General features: G+C 52.5%; 1 protein-coding gene across 1 annotated transcript; it reads right to left on the reverse strand.

The window, feature by feature from the left end:
- Positions 1-5,052: 5,052 nt before the first annotated feature.
- On the reverse strand, positions 5,053-11,819 carry LRFN3 (leucine rich repeat and fibronectin type III domain containing 3). The gene is made up of 3 exons (XM_024577712.3): positions 10,727-11,819; positions 7,848-9,296; positions 5,053-5,670 (listed from the first exon to the last, which is right to left on the reverse strand). Exons 2-3 carry the CDS (start codon positions 9,278-9,280, stop codon positions 5,214-5,216), a joined length of 1,890 nt encoding a protein of 629 aa, XP_024433480.1. The 5' UTR covers positions 9,281-9,296; positions 10,727-11,819; the 3' UTR covers positions 5,053-5,213.
- Between the last annotated feature and the right edge of the window lie 2,203 nt (positions 11,820-14,022).

The following is a 14,022-nucleotide window of genomic DNA, read 5'->3' on the forward strand; positions in this document are numbered from 1 at the left end:
ACCCAGATTAAAGTTCTTTTAAGTCTCACATTTATCCTGTAAGTTTTTTCCAATTTTTCATTCACCTTCATCAGTCTATCCATGAGTTCTCATATAAAAAGATTTTCAAGCCCTGGTCAGGTACTCAGTTGGTTAGAGCATTGTCCCGATATGCCAAGATTGTGGGTTCAATCTCTGTCCTGTCAGGGCACATACAAGCAACCACTGAATGCATAAATAAGTGAAACAACCAATTGATGCCCCTCTCCCCCTCTCTCTCTAAAATCAATTAAAAAAAAAAGATTTTCAAGTACTTACCAGTGACACCCTTTAACCACCCCTCTCACCCTCAACAGTGAAAATCTTCAAGTGAAAGGGAGCTGTGGGCTCATCCTGTGGTTTTGGGTCTCCCCAGTCAGTCTCCTGGTGTGTTGGAGTGTCTGTCACTCAAGCTTTCAAGGCTCTTTATAAACCTGCCCACAGCAACCAGATATTCCCAACTCTCTGCACAGGCAAAGGAGTCCCCCACCCCAACCTTGTTCTTTGCCATGTGCCCTCAGCCACCCTCCCCATTGTAGCCTGGTGGATCTTTCTAAAATCTTAACCTGACCCTGTCCCTCCCCATGGGTCCTCAGTGCTCTTGGCACGGAATCACAGCTCCTCAGCCTGGCAGCTGGTGACTGCCCACTTAGCTCAGCTGTCATCATCCCCCTTCTTCTATGCTTCTCTCCAGCTGCACAGAACTTTGGCCAACTCTTCAAGTGCACAATCCTCAGTCCTCCTTTCTTGTCATTTGCACAAAATGTTCTCTTTCCTTGGAAGATCCTTTCTTCTCCTGGCTCTCTTTGTAATATCCTGCAACTGTGCAAGAACCAGGGCAAAACGAAAATGTGGAGTCCCTATTCAAAAATCATTAAGCGGGGGAGGGGGGCATAAGGGTAATGGAAAATGGTAAATGGTAATGGAAAAAATACAGTAATTTTTTAAAAAAAATCATTAAGAATTTCACAATAGTGACAGCAGGGCATTCAACCAAGTGCAGGGTCTTCCTAAAAGTGGGGCTTGTTGTGACTGCACAGGTCCTACTGCCATGAAACCGGCCCTGCCTTCAGGAAATTCTAGTCTTCTCACCTCCCACCCCAGGGTGTAAAGAGCCCCTTCTGGACTCCCCAAGTTCCTTGGGCTTAAGCAGGCCCTAATGATTCTCACCTGTGCTTACCCCACCCCAGCCCTGGCCACTTTGGACTGCGATTGTTTGGTATTTATTTCCTCCACTGGACTGGAACTCTGAGAGGGCAGGGTCTGGGGCACAGGTCAGGGCAATGCCGATCACTGTTATGTATCCTTGCTTTGTGAGGCATGAAAGGGCACAGGCGCCAGGGAGGATAAAAGGCAAGAACCATGCTCAGGTTCAACCCAGAGAAGAGGACCCCTTTATCTAATCCTCCCACATATGTACTCATGTAAAGAGCTGCAAAAGCTTGGCATAGGATGGGGCCCTGCAAGGGATCACACGTATGCCCAGACACTTGACCTATGTTGGATTAGCCACACCCAGACACAAGGGTTGGATTGGGCAGCAGGCAGACAGCACTCAGAGTGCTGGTATCAGGACCAATCACTTCAAAAAAAAAAAAAAAAATGCTCCAGTAACCTGGCACTTTGGCATCAGGAAAGCTGGTCTCAGAAATGCGCAGGGCATTTTCAAAGCCAGACAGGGGATGGGCAGTGGAAGGAGTCGCACTCCCTGAACTCAGGAAATTGGTGGACTCAGCTGGGCAGTGTTGGGCGAGCTACATTTTAACTTTAAATTCTAGATACATGTGACCATTTGTCTAGTCATACTCTTTCTGCATAGGGGTGGGAGCAGCCTGCTCCCATATACCTCCTCCAACCCTCCCTGCTTCCAAACATGTAATAAGCTACCATTAGGAGTGTGTCCCCCTTTTTGTGGGCCCACATTTTCTGTGTCCACATCCCCCCAATCAGCTATTGTCTCTGCCTTGCAGAGCCATGGTCCACTATTTTGCCTAGTACTTGAACCTGGAAAAGGTCATTAACTCCTATGCTACAGAGAGGTCAGCCCCCTCATCTAAGGAATAGATCCTTGGATATTGGATACCAGGGCCCCCTACTCTTCTTCCCCAGTCTCTGCAATTTTGCCTGAGACCCAGGTAGTTGAACTGTGATCCACACTGTCCTCATCTGCATAGGGGAGTGGAGGCTTCTGGTGAGTTAGTCTCAAATCTCTCTCCAATCCATCCACTCAGACCTCAACCTGGGCTGGGTCAGCCTTCTGCCTGGACCATTGCAGTAGCTTCCTCCCTGCTTCACTTATGCCCCCACATGCCAATACACCTGCCACTGGGGCCTTTAGGATCAGGGAACACAACCCTCCTCACTGCTCAAAACCCTTCAAGGGTTTCTCATGCCACTTGGAATAAAACCCAGACTCCTCCCAGTGGCTAGCAGCAGCCTGCATCACCTGCCCCCTTCTCATTCTCCAGCCTCAAGACAGCGTCACTTCCTTTTCCCCACCACACTTCAGCCACATGGCCTCTTTCAGTCCCATTTACTCACCATGCACCCCTCAGCCCCTGGACTTCTTTACATACTCTGCCACTTGCATGGAATGCCCTTTCCACCCGTAGTTACCATATTTTTCAGACTATAAGGTGCACCGGACCATAAGATGCACCTAGGTTTTACAGGAAAATGGGGGGGGGGCGGAAAAAACCGCTCCACCGCCACCCCCTCCACCCTAGCGAGCCGGGTAAGCTACATTCGGACTATAAGACGCACCCCCCTTTCCCCTCCATATTTGGAGGTGGCGGGTAGGTGCGTCTTATAGTCTGAAAAATACGGTAACTCCACGTGATCGTCCTTCAGATCTCAGCTGCGGGAGGCATCACTTCCTCCAGAAAACCTCCCTCAACCTCTCTTCCTGGGTCAGGCCCCTTGGTTACAGGGTCTCACAGTTCCATGTCTCTCTCCTGCACCGCCCCACTTGTCACACAGATGATTACATTTTCTTATATGATTATTTACCATTTGTTTCCCCCAACAAACGGTGAGGTATGTGAGGGCAGAACAGACTCATGTTCACTACTGAATCCCCTGCACAAAGCACAAGTAGGCAAGGAGTAAGTTAATATTTTAAAAACAGGGTTGAGGAACAGTGCACTCTGGCTCCCCCTCACGGCAGCAACTACCTCTAGGTATCCAAACTTCCTCTTCCCCAGGCCTTTTCCTCAATGTACCTCCCTGTCCCTGCTGACCTCAGCCATCCAAGGGTAACAAGAGGAAGGACCTAATGATGCTGCTGGAACACTTGGGAGTCAGGCCAGACCCCTGGGACTCAGGTTGTTCCCATGGCCAATGGAGGATCATTTCTAAGACCTGTACACGCCAACAAAGCTGTGGCACCCCACATCATGAGAAGAGCCAGCCCAGTCTTGGGCCCTCTTCACCCTGCTCCCCACACCAGCATCACTCCAGCGAAGACTGACAGGACCCAAATCCCCTCCACATCTCTGTCTCTGGACCCACTACTAGAGGTAGCCTGAAATCAAGGAGCATTCTTACCCTTACTGCTAGTTCCATTCCTGGATCTTTAATGAGGCCTGAAATTTCTAAGGCCCAGGGTTTGGTCCTATGAACCTCTTGGTGTCTGAGGGGGGCCTAGGGCACTCCAAGACAGAGTGACAATGAGCCCTGGAGAGATGTGGGGCAGAAAGGCCCAGATCAACCTGAACAAGGCTCTAGGCCCACAGAATCACAGGTCTACACTCCCTATCTATTTTCTTACCTGCTACTCTCAAATCAGCTGAGTGGCACCTGTCCAGCTGAACCCCTAACACTGCTCTCACTGCAGCCTTGATATCATTAAACACAATAATCACTTGAGTCTGACTTGCCCGGTTTGCTTCACTCTGTTCCTCTACCTGCTGCTCCTGTTTAGTCTTTGTTTTTAAGTCTAGGTTTTTCTGTCTCCTAGACATGGAAAGTCCCAGAGGCTGTCTCACCACCCTGGTGGTCTCAGTTTCCCATCACTTCTGATATAGCCCTCATTTCTGTCCCCAGCTCCTGCCTCAGACCAGTGGTCCTGAGACCTGCTAGAGGGTTGTCACCCTCTAGATGTCCTCTGGGCCCTCCACATCCAACAGGTTCCACACTCGCCTCAGCATCTTCCCCAAATCTGTCTCTTCTCCCTGCTACTGTATCATAGCGCTCTACTGTCCCCTCCCCAGCCTGGACACTTCCCTCCCCCATGCCACTTCAGCTCCATAACCCATCTGCTCAGCTTCCTGAATGTCTCTCTCACCCAACCCTAACTGCTTTGCCCAGCCCTGCCCTGGGCCAGCCCTGTCCTCACCCACCCAGGCCCCCACCCTGGCTTCCACCAGGCTCCCTGCCTCAGTCTTCCCCTTTGGTCCACCTTCCTCATGGTCGCTAGACGGATCTTCCTAAAGCCCAAACCTGACCATGTCATAGAATCTTCCATAGCTTCCCAATACTGTCAGGCCAGAGTCTGAACTCCTCAGCCTAGAAAGCCTGGACCCTGCTCATCCCTCCTGCCTTAGCTCTACCACAATACCACCAGTGTCTGGCACTTACTAAGTCCTTGGTTGTACTGTGCCCTCTGCCTGGAACACCTTTCCCTCTATTTTGGGCCAATTATCTCCTTCAGATGTCATTCTCAGGTCACATGTCTCCTCCAGGAAGCCCTCCCTAACTACACCCTAGCACCCAAGCTGAGTCAGGCTCCTTTGCTAGGCTCCCACAATCTTCCTGGCTTCCCTCATTACCACATGCCTGATCTCTCTGAGTTATCACTGTCTGAGGGGAAAGCTTGGGGCTGTCACAGTCACCACAGCATCACCCAGCACATGCTCAGAGACGACACTCAAAGGTCTGTTGACTAAATGAATGACCATCCTCAGCCTCATCCAGGTACCATGGACAGAACTAGGCAGGTCTCTTCCCAGAGGTGGCATCCCCAGCTCCAGACCCCTGCACAATCCCCCCACAACTCCCACACACAGAGACAAGGGCAAGGGCCCAGGCCCAAGCTTAGAAAAATATGACTTTCTTGTTGTGCCCCAGTGCCCCTGCCACCCTCCCCATCAGTTTTAAAAACCGCGAACAATTTGGTGAGTCTGAGGCCAGGTCCCACAGGGTGCCTGGGTCCTGCCATCCCTTGGGCCAGAGAAGTCATAGTGGTGGGCATGAAGCTAGGGTCCCGTGGGTTCGTGGCTGGGCCCCCAGGGCTCACAGTCCAGCTGGACCACAGTGTGGGCCCTGGGTGCAGAGGGTTCAGGGGCAGCGAGGGCCGGTGTGGCACCGTTGGTCTGGGAGCAAACGCTGCTGACAGGTGCAGGTACCTTGGCCTTGCCTGGGGGCTGGCCACCATGCACCTTGTAGCGCATAAGCAGAACGAAGATGAAGACTAGTACCGAGGCCACGATGACACCACCCAGTGCGATGATCATGGTCCCCCCCAGAAATGGTGCATGTGGGGCCCCGCAGGGGTGCAGCGCAGGCTCTGTGGAGAAGCGAGCACAGCCCACAGGTCGTGTGGCCGTCAGCCCTGTGGCGCTGTCCTCGTACACTGCTAGCACGCACAGATCATAGGTGCGGCCTGATGCCAGGTCCGTCAACAGGAAGGAGCGGCTGTCAGCTGAGATCATTCTGGAAGGACAGGCAGGTAGGGGTCAGGTCTCCAGCTGCCCAGCACCCACCCTGTGCTCTGCCACCCTCCTGTCTAGAGGATTTCCTCTCAGTCCAGTTGCCTCATTTCACTCTGACCTCTGAATTCCCACTGCTGGAATTCCCTTTAGTCTGATACCCAGGCAGTGGCCTCACTGAAATTCCCCGAGTCTATTAGCCAGTTTTACCTCAGCCCACTGGCTAACTTCACTGTCACATTCCTCTCAAATTCCCCAATTTTTTCTCCCTCTAGTCCCCATGCTCAAATTCCCTCCAGTGCCATTGCCCCCCTTCCCCTGTGGTCTACTGCCCAGTTCCTCTGTGGCCTACCACTTGAGTTTTCCCAGTCCTGTTTTACTTTATACACAGTTGCCTGATTTCCATCTTGCACTGCCAACCCAATTTCCTACCAGGCTGCAACCAAAGTTCCCTCTAGCTTTGCTGCCCAATTTTGCTCCACTCCTCCACCTGATTTCACTCTGGTCCCCCACCCTGTTCTCCCAACTTCCCACCAGCCCACTACCTGAGCTCCTTCTAGTCCTGCTGTCAGAAATTTCTCCAGCTCACTGCCCAATTTTGTCCTCGCTCTGTCTGACCTCCCTCTACTCCAATTCCTATTTGCTTTCAACTCCCTATCCAATTTCCCTCTTAATTCCACCTCCTAGTCTCCCTCTAGACCCTCTGCTCCCATCTGACTTTCCTCTAGCCTGTGCCCAATTTCTCCTTGCCTCTAGTGTACAGCTGGATTCTCTAATCTAACTGCCTGATTCTTCTACATCGCTGATGCCAATTTCTTTCTAACTTCTAATGAACATTCTCCTAGCCCTGTTGCCTTATATCTACAGCCTTGTTTTCCAGTGAGGCCTGTCATCTAATACCATTTTCATTAAACTGATGGGCCTTAGTCACCACTGCTTTCTTTTTCTCCATTGCCTTCTTTCTTTCCAGCTCTGCCTACTGATTCCTTTCATCTCTGTTGCCTACTTTCTCTTCATCCTTACTTTTCCCATTTCCTTTTATCCCTAGCACCCAATTCCACTATATTTTCTTGTAGCAGAGCACCCTGTTGGAGATTTCACTTGCTTTATGATCAGTTTTATTCTTAAACTGATTTAATAAGGTAGGTACAAGAAAATCTATGATTGTCTCTGGGAGGGTGACTTTCTAGAGCATTCATCCCATCCCCTGCCACAGGCACAGTGGACAAGATTTGTGTGATTTTCAGGTGTGGACTGTCTATAAAATCCACTGAGTACTGCCTGGGAAAGGGAGTAGAATGAGCTCATTAGAGTTCCAGGATTGAAAAGGAGATCAAGTGATGATATTTTGGGGTGAGGGCCCCTGGGGAGGAAAAAGAGACCCAGAAGCTGGGTTTACGAAGTGTAGACCCCAGTCTTAGGGAGGCTTAGTCCTCTACAACAAGGCCTTGAGGACTGCACCCTTGGCCCAGCCTGGCAGTGAGAACAGGGAGCCATCCACAGCTATCCATGCAAGGTTGAACTGGGTGAGAAGTGCCAGGTCAGAGCCACCACTACTAACCACGTGTGGCCACAGCAGATATTCCAAGTGCTCTCCAGGTCAGGGGCAGAAACTGTGCTGACCCACCTCCTGGAGTGTGTAAGCCCCAGATTTTATGTTTGCAACAACAGAAGAGAGAAGGGAATCCCCAACAGTGGCAAGCTGAGTATTCCTGCTCACCTCACAGGTGGAGCTTGAACTAGGTTTAATTTGATTTAGAAAATCAAAAACTGAGATGTCACCATATAAGAACTCCAAACATGTGGAGCAGTTCACACTGCACAAGCCAAAGCCAAGTCTCTATTTAACCTTTACTAGTTACATTTGTTTATCTCTCTCCAAACTTGCCTCCCTCCATCGACTCTTCATCTTTTTGGTGTGGTTACTTTTTATTCTTGCTGCCTAATTTCCTTTATATGTCTGTGACTATTTACTTTTGCCCTTTATTTCTTTTTACTGCTATTGCCAGATTTCTTTTACCCTCCCTGCCTGATTTCTTTTACCTTTCCTGTCTAATTTCTTTTGTAACCTTGCAGCCTCATTTTTCAGCTGTGCTGCAGCCTGGGTATCAGTAGGCCTATCTATAACCCTCCTTCCACCTTACTCCCTCACCCAAGCTGCCCACTGTCTTGACACTGCACCTGTAGACGAGGATGTCATCAGCTGAGCTGTTGTACTGAATCTGGTACATGCGAATGCCTGGGATAGGCTGCTGATCTGGCCATTGGACAAGAGCAGCTGTGGCCCCATGCTCAGTCACCTGGACACCACGGTCAGTAGGGGGCCCGGTGTCAGCTGCCTTGGCAGAAGCAGAGGCGGAGGCGGAGGCAGAGGCAGCAGAAGGTGGGGTGAGGACATCAGGATCCCCGTCCCGCGGGGGGTCACAGCTAGTGCTGTTGGCTAGCTGGGGAGGTGGTGGGGGACCCACAGTTAGCTCAACAGCAGCCGTGGCCTCGCCAGCTGCATTGGCCGCAATGCAGGTGAAGATGCCGCCATCACTCGGCTCAGTGACCAGCAGCTCCAGTGTCCCATTAGGGAAGGCGCGAGCACGGCTTGAGTTGCCCAGCAGCCGGCCCTGGGGTGACACCCAACGCACATGGGGCTCAGGGTCCCCCACTGCCCGACAGCGCAGGGAAGCTGGCCGACCAGCAGGCACTGCCAGGGGTGGTGAGCGGTGAGTCACTACAGGTGGCTCACACACAAATTCCTCCTCACCCACAGCCCAGAAGTAGCGGCCGCCCAGAGCAGGTGGGGAGGCGCAGGCTTCAAGGTCATCCTCCCTTGCCAGCCGCCGCAGCCACACCAGCTCGCAGTTGCAGTGCAGTGGGTTCCCACCGAAGGCCAGCACCAGGGCAGAGGCAGGTGAGCCACGGGGCCTGGCTAGCAGTGGTAGGCGGGAGAAGAGTGGGTCGGGTGGGATGGTGGTCAGGCGGTTGGAGGTCATGTCCAGTCGTGCCAACTTGTGCAGGCGGGAAAAGGCGCCGGCAGGCACAGAAGCCAGCAGGTTGTGGTCGAGGCCCAGTGTATTGACGTTGCCCAGGCGGCCCAAAGCCTCCCAGGGCAGCTGTTCCAGGTTGTTATAGGAGAGGTCGAGGTCCTCAAGTGTCTCAGCACAGTCGTCCAGGGCACCAGCCGCCAGGGCTGCCAGCTGGTTGTTGCTCAGGATGAGATGGCGCAAATTGACCAGGCCGCGCAGCTGACCCTCACCCAGTGAGGTTAGTCGGTTACCATCTAGATGCAGGGCACGGAGGGCACGAAGATCAGCAAAGGCACCAGCTGCCACATGGCGGATGGTATTACGTGACAAGCTCAGATGCAACAGGCCCGTCATGTTGGCCAGGTCACGGCGGCGGACAGCTGCAATGAAGTTGTCTGCTAAGCGCAGCTCAGCTGCCCGGCGGTCCAGTGAGGGTGGCACAAACAGAAGGCCTGCCCCCGGGCACAGCACACTTAGGGGCAGTGACTGTGTCTGGCAGTGGCAGCGGCGGGGACACAGGCTGGGTGTGGCTAGCTGGGGTGGAGATGAGGCGGGGGCCAGCGGTAGCAGGCAAAGGAGCAGCGGGAGGACGGCCATCTCGGGCAGGGGTAGCCTGCAGGGAAGAAGGGAGGCATTAGGACAGGCTAAGGCCAGAAGAGAGGTGCCAGAGGGGGATGGGGTAGTCCAAGACTGGGAGAAAAGGTCACAATGGGCTGAGAGCAGAAGAGTTGGTTAAAGATGGTCAGAGAGGATTGGTCAAACATATGAAAAGCCGGGGAAGATGGTCAAAGACTCAGACAGATGTGTAATGGGAGGACAGAGGGAGCAGAAATGAACAAAAATGGTCAGAGGGAAGGGATGTAGTTAGAAATGGTTGGCGATGGTCAGAGAATGGGAGGGTTGGTCAAGGTGGGTAGAAGATAAGCAAAAGGGCTTTAGACATGGTCACAGAGAGACTTCCAAGGAAGGCCAAAGAGAGAAGATGTGGTTATGGTGAAGGTCATTAGAAGTAGTTGGGTATGACCAGAGGAGAGAGATGGTTAGAGATGATTAAGAACATAACCAGTGGACAAAGAGAGGCATTGGTCAGAGGTGGTCAGATCCAGGAGAGATGATAAAAGATGGTCAGAAAGGGTCAAAAGCCAGAGAGGCAGAGAGGACAGCTGAGTGACAGGTGTGAGGAGGGGTCATCAGACAGAGGAAAGGCAGCCAGGGATGTTAGAAATGATCAGAGAGACAGAGAAGAGAGATGGTCAGTAAAGGCCAGAGATGGTCAGATGGTTGTCAACTGACAGGGTCAGGGGTGGGAGCAGGGCAAGAGAGATGGTGAAGTATGGTCAGAGGAGGAAATGTGGACAGAGGAAGCTGGAGAAGACAGATGGGTAGAAGTAGCTGGAGAGGAGTCGTAGACAGAAATGTCAAAGATGGTCAGACGGTTTGTAGGCCACAGCTGAGAGTCAGGGCTGGACAAGAGCAAGAGAGCCAATGAAGGATGATTAGGGAGCAGCACAGCAAAGATATCAAAGGTGGTCACTGAGTGAAACAATAGACAGAGATGGCCAGAGAAAGGAGCTGTGGACAGGACTTTAAAGACAATCAAGAAAAAAGAGGTTGACAGTCACTGAGATAAGTGGTGGCCAGAGGTGGCCAGAGAGGAGCAGTGGACAGAAATGTCAAAGATGGTCAGAGAAAGGTAGAGAAAGGAGACAAGAGAGGAGTGGTGGGCGGGAGAGGCGGACAGGAGAAGTGGCTTGAAATGGTCAGACAAGGTAGATGGCAGGAAGAATTTAGAGGACTGACTGGGAGTGGGTCACAGACCTTGAGATACTATCAAATGGGGAAGAGATCACAGAGGGGTAGGACTGGCTAAATGTCTAGTGTCTGAGGCAGAGGAACTGAAGGCAGACCCACGGGTGATAGTGTCTGTTTCCAGGAGAAACCCCAAGAATTCCCCGGCATACTTGGTCCTTACCTACCTCCACTCCAAGCCACAAAGTCCCTCCCGAGTCCCTCCCCGCCATGAGAGTCACCGGGTAGCCTTACCTGAGCTGGAAGCTGCCCCAGGGAGCAGAGTCCTCAGGCTCCAAGGGGGTCAAGGGTCAGGGGTACTGGGTCATGCCTTCCCTGCCCCTGTCTGTCGTATCTCAGCTTAGACATGTGGTCATGGAGTCTCTAGACCTTGATACGTGGAGTCCAAGATCCCCAAATATTGGGCCTCTATGGTCCACTTTTAGAGACCCAGGCACCCTTTTGGGCTGTTCAGAGTCAGGGCTGCTCAGCTCCAGTTTTGGGATGCTAAAGAACCAAATGGAGAGTTTAGGGTCTAAGTCCTAAGCCCAGTCCTGGGATCTAGTACTGGGGTGCTGGGGTTAGTTATTGGGGTGCTAAGTCAAGTTTGGACGCCTTTAGTCCCAAATTCCAGCATTTAGGTTTGCAGCAAGGACTTCAGGCTGGAACTCAGGTTTAGGGCCCTTGGAATGCCAGGGTTCAGATTTTGGAATTTGAGGCCTAAATCTCAGGGTTCAGGTCCAGATTTCAAGGTCCGGGGCTCAGAATTCAGAGTTCAGCTCCAGATTGGGGATTTTAGATGCCAAATCTTGAGGTTCGGGCTCCAAATCTTAAGATTCATATTCCAAGTCTTGGGGCACAGGTTCCAAATATTGGGGTCCCAGGGACTGATATTGAGATTCTAGCCCCAGATATTGGTGTTCAGACTCCAGGTCTTGGGGTCCCAGTCCCATCAGGATCCCAGGGGCTCCAGATCTCTGGATCCAATTTTGGGGTGCAGGCCCCCGATGTGGCGGTGCAGGCTCTGGGTCTGTGGTAACGGCTACCGGCGTGCTTCTCAGGCTGTAGCGGGGGCTGGCCTGTAGTGAAGGGGTCGGCTGCAGTGGGGGTAGGGGCGGCCAGAAGCCCCGGGGGCCGCGGTGGGGCGAGGCCTTGGCTCGAGCAGGCGAACAGACAGGGACACGCCGGGTGAGGGCACCACCGCGCAGTCGGGGGCACAGGGGAGAGGGGCCGCTCTCAGAGACCCCCCTCCCCCGCTGGGGCCGGGCCAGGGGCCGCTGCGGGGGCCTGATAGGGGCCAGACGAGGGCCAGGAAGGCAGTCCACTTCCAGGTACTCCCGCGGCCTCCTCGGCCGGAACCCAGGGCCGCGCGCGCCCTCGCCCTTAAAGGCGCAGGCCGCGCGCGCGCCCGAGCTTAAAGGCGTAGGCAGCCCACCCTCGTTCAAAGGCGCGTCCCGGGCCACGCCTCCATGGAGTCACCCTGGTGTTGCTTGAGAGCTACAATCCTTGGATACAGACCGAGACACAGAGACAGAGACAGAGACAGACAAGAGACAAGAAAGATGAGCAGACTTCGATTGAGGGACAGAGAGGAGTGGAATGAGAGAGACAGAGATAGAGAGACATAGCCATATTCAAGGATTGATGGAAATACACAGTGAGACACCCAGACAGAAACAGAGACACAGGAGAGGAGGACAAGTCAGAGATAGACAAAGAGACATAGAGAAAGTCAAAGAGACATAGTAGGTGGATGAAAGAGAGAGAGAGAAAGAGAGAGAGAGAGAGACTGAGCTGGGCAACTCAGCTGTGAGGATGGGTATGTGTGTATGTGTATATGTGTATGTGTGTGTGTGTCCAGTTCTCATTCAGAGCACTGAATGTGGCCCTCCATCCCAGAGTCTCTGGCTCCCCAAGCCTGTCTCCTTCTGCCCCTCTGTTTCAGCAGCACCTCCTTGCATGTCCTTTCCACAGGTGGAGCTTCCTTACCTGGACCCTGCCCCGGAGCAGGCCTGGTTTTTGAGGCCAGAGGGGAGACTCTGCTCCTTCCCAAGTCTCCTTGTCCTGACTGCAAAGGGAAAATTTGGCTCCAAGACCCTGCGCCCTCTGGAATTGGAGCTAGACATCAAGACATACTGACCAGATATCCCATGGAGGAAGGAGAAGATAGCAAATGGGAAAGAGGCACAGAGCTTGCCAGGTTGACCCAGTGAATCAATGGACCCAGGTGTCCATTGATTTCCTCTCTCCCCCCATTCACATACACTGCCCCACAGAGGACCTTGCTGGAATTGCACCAACACATGACTGACCAGGAGCAATGTCTGCCTATCCTGATGCTTGTGAGAGAATAGGGGAGGGAAGGGTGGAGTGTCCCACATGTCTCATGGTGATGGTATTGCAGGAAGAGGGATGTGGGTAGTGGTCTACAAGCTTGACCTGGGAACTTGGTTATAGCAACATGGGGGACCTGATCTTTTGGGAGGGAACCTAGCCTTGGCCTGTGGTCATGGTCCTAGCCTGGGGGAACCTGGATGGTCACAAACCACCCCTGGCAATCCTCATCTGAGAGGAGGAGTAAAACGACCTTGGTGGGGGCAGGGACAACCACCTTGGCCTCCCTAGCTCTGCTGAAGGTTTTAAAACAAGACTTTTGGCTCCTTCCACATATGTGTATTGAAAAGTTGCAGCTAAAATTAACTCAGCTCTAGTGCTCATCTTTCCAGATCATTAGCAAAGTTCATCAGTGCTCCTGGCCCAGCACAGTGGATACTGGTTACACAGACACTCAGAAGAAGAACACAGAAGCTTCGGGGATGCAACAGAAATGGTGAAGTTAGTGGGAGACAGAGGGAAACACCTGAAGATAATCCTGGGAGCAGACTGGGATTAGAATTCAGTGGAACTGGTTTGTTGGTGGTGGTGGTGGTGGGGTGATCCCAGGAAATGAGCAAGGGAGGGGGCAGACTGAAACAGACAAGGGGAAAAGTGAATACAAGGTGGAGATGAAAAGCAGGTTTCCTCTCCAGGCAACTAGAGCTCAGTTTTTCTGAGAAACATTAAGGAACCTTATAGAACACATCAGAATTGTCCTTCATCCTCTTTCCCCCTGCAAGGTTCAGAGCAGGTGAGGCATTTATCCACCCTTTCTTCTTTTTTAGATTTTTATTTATTTACTTTTAGAGAGAGGGTAAGGGAGGCAGAAAGTGAGGGAGAGAAACATCAGTCAGTTGCCTCTTGTACACCCTCCATTGGGGACCTGGCCCACAACCCAGGCATGTGCCCTGACTGGGAATCAAACCGGTGACCTTTCAGTTTTCAGGCCAGTGCTCAATCCACTGAACTACACCAGCTAAGGCATATCCACCCATTCTTACCACCTGGGTGATGGTTGTCTCTTTGGAGGGAGGGGGTGGTACTGAGAACCATCTGTGATCTGAGCCAAAAGAGCAGGGAGGGGTGCCTTGTGTGAGCTAGACCAGTGATCCTCACACATTAGCTGCATTAGGATCACTTGGAGGACTTGTTAACCATAGATCTCCAGGCCCCAA

Source organism: Desmodus rotundus, chromosome 12, assembly GCF_022682495.2.
Source record: "Desmodus rotundus isolate HL8 chromosome 12, HLdesRot8A.1, whole genome shotgun sequence".
In the NCBI taxonomy this organism is placed as follows: Eukaryota; Metazoa; Chordata; class Mammalia; order Chiroptera; family Phyllostomidae; genus Desmodus; species Desmodus rotundus.

Coding starts and splice junctions, on each gene's coding strand:
- LRFN3 (XM_024577712.3), bottom strand. CDS start 9,280: ATGGCCGTCCTCCCGCTGCTCCTTTGCCTGCTACCGCTGGCCCCCGCC. Junction 5,671..7,847: donor GATGACATCCTCGTCTACAG/GTGCAGTGTCAA, acceptor CTGTCCTTCCAG/AATGATCTCAGCTGACAGCC.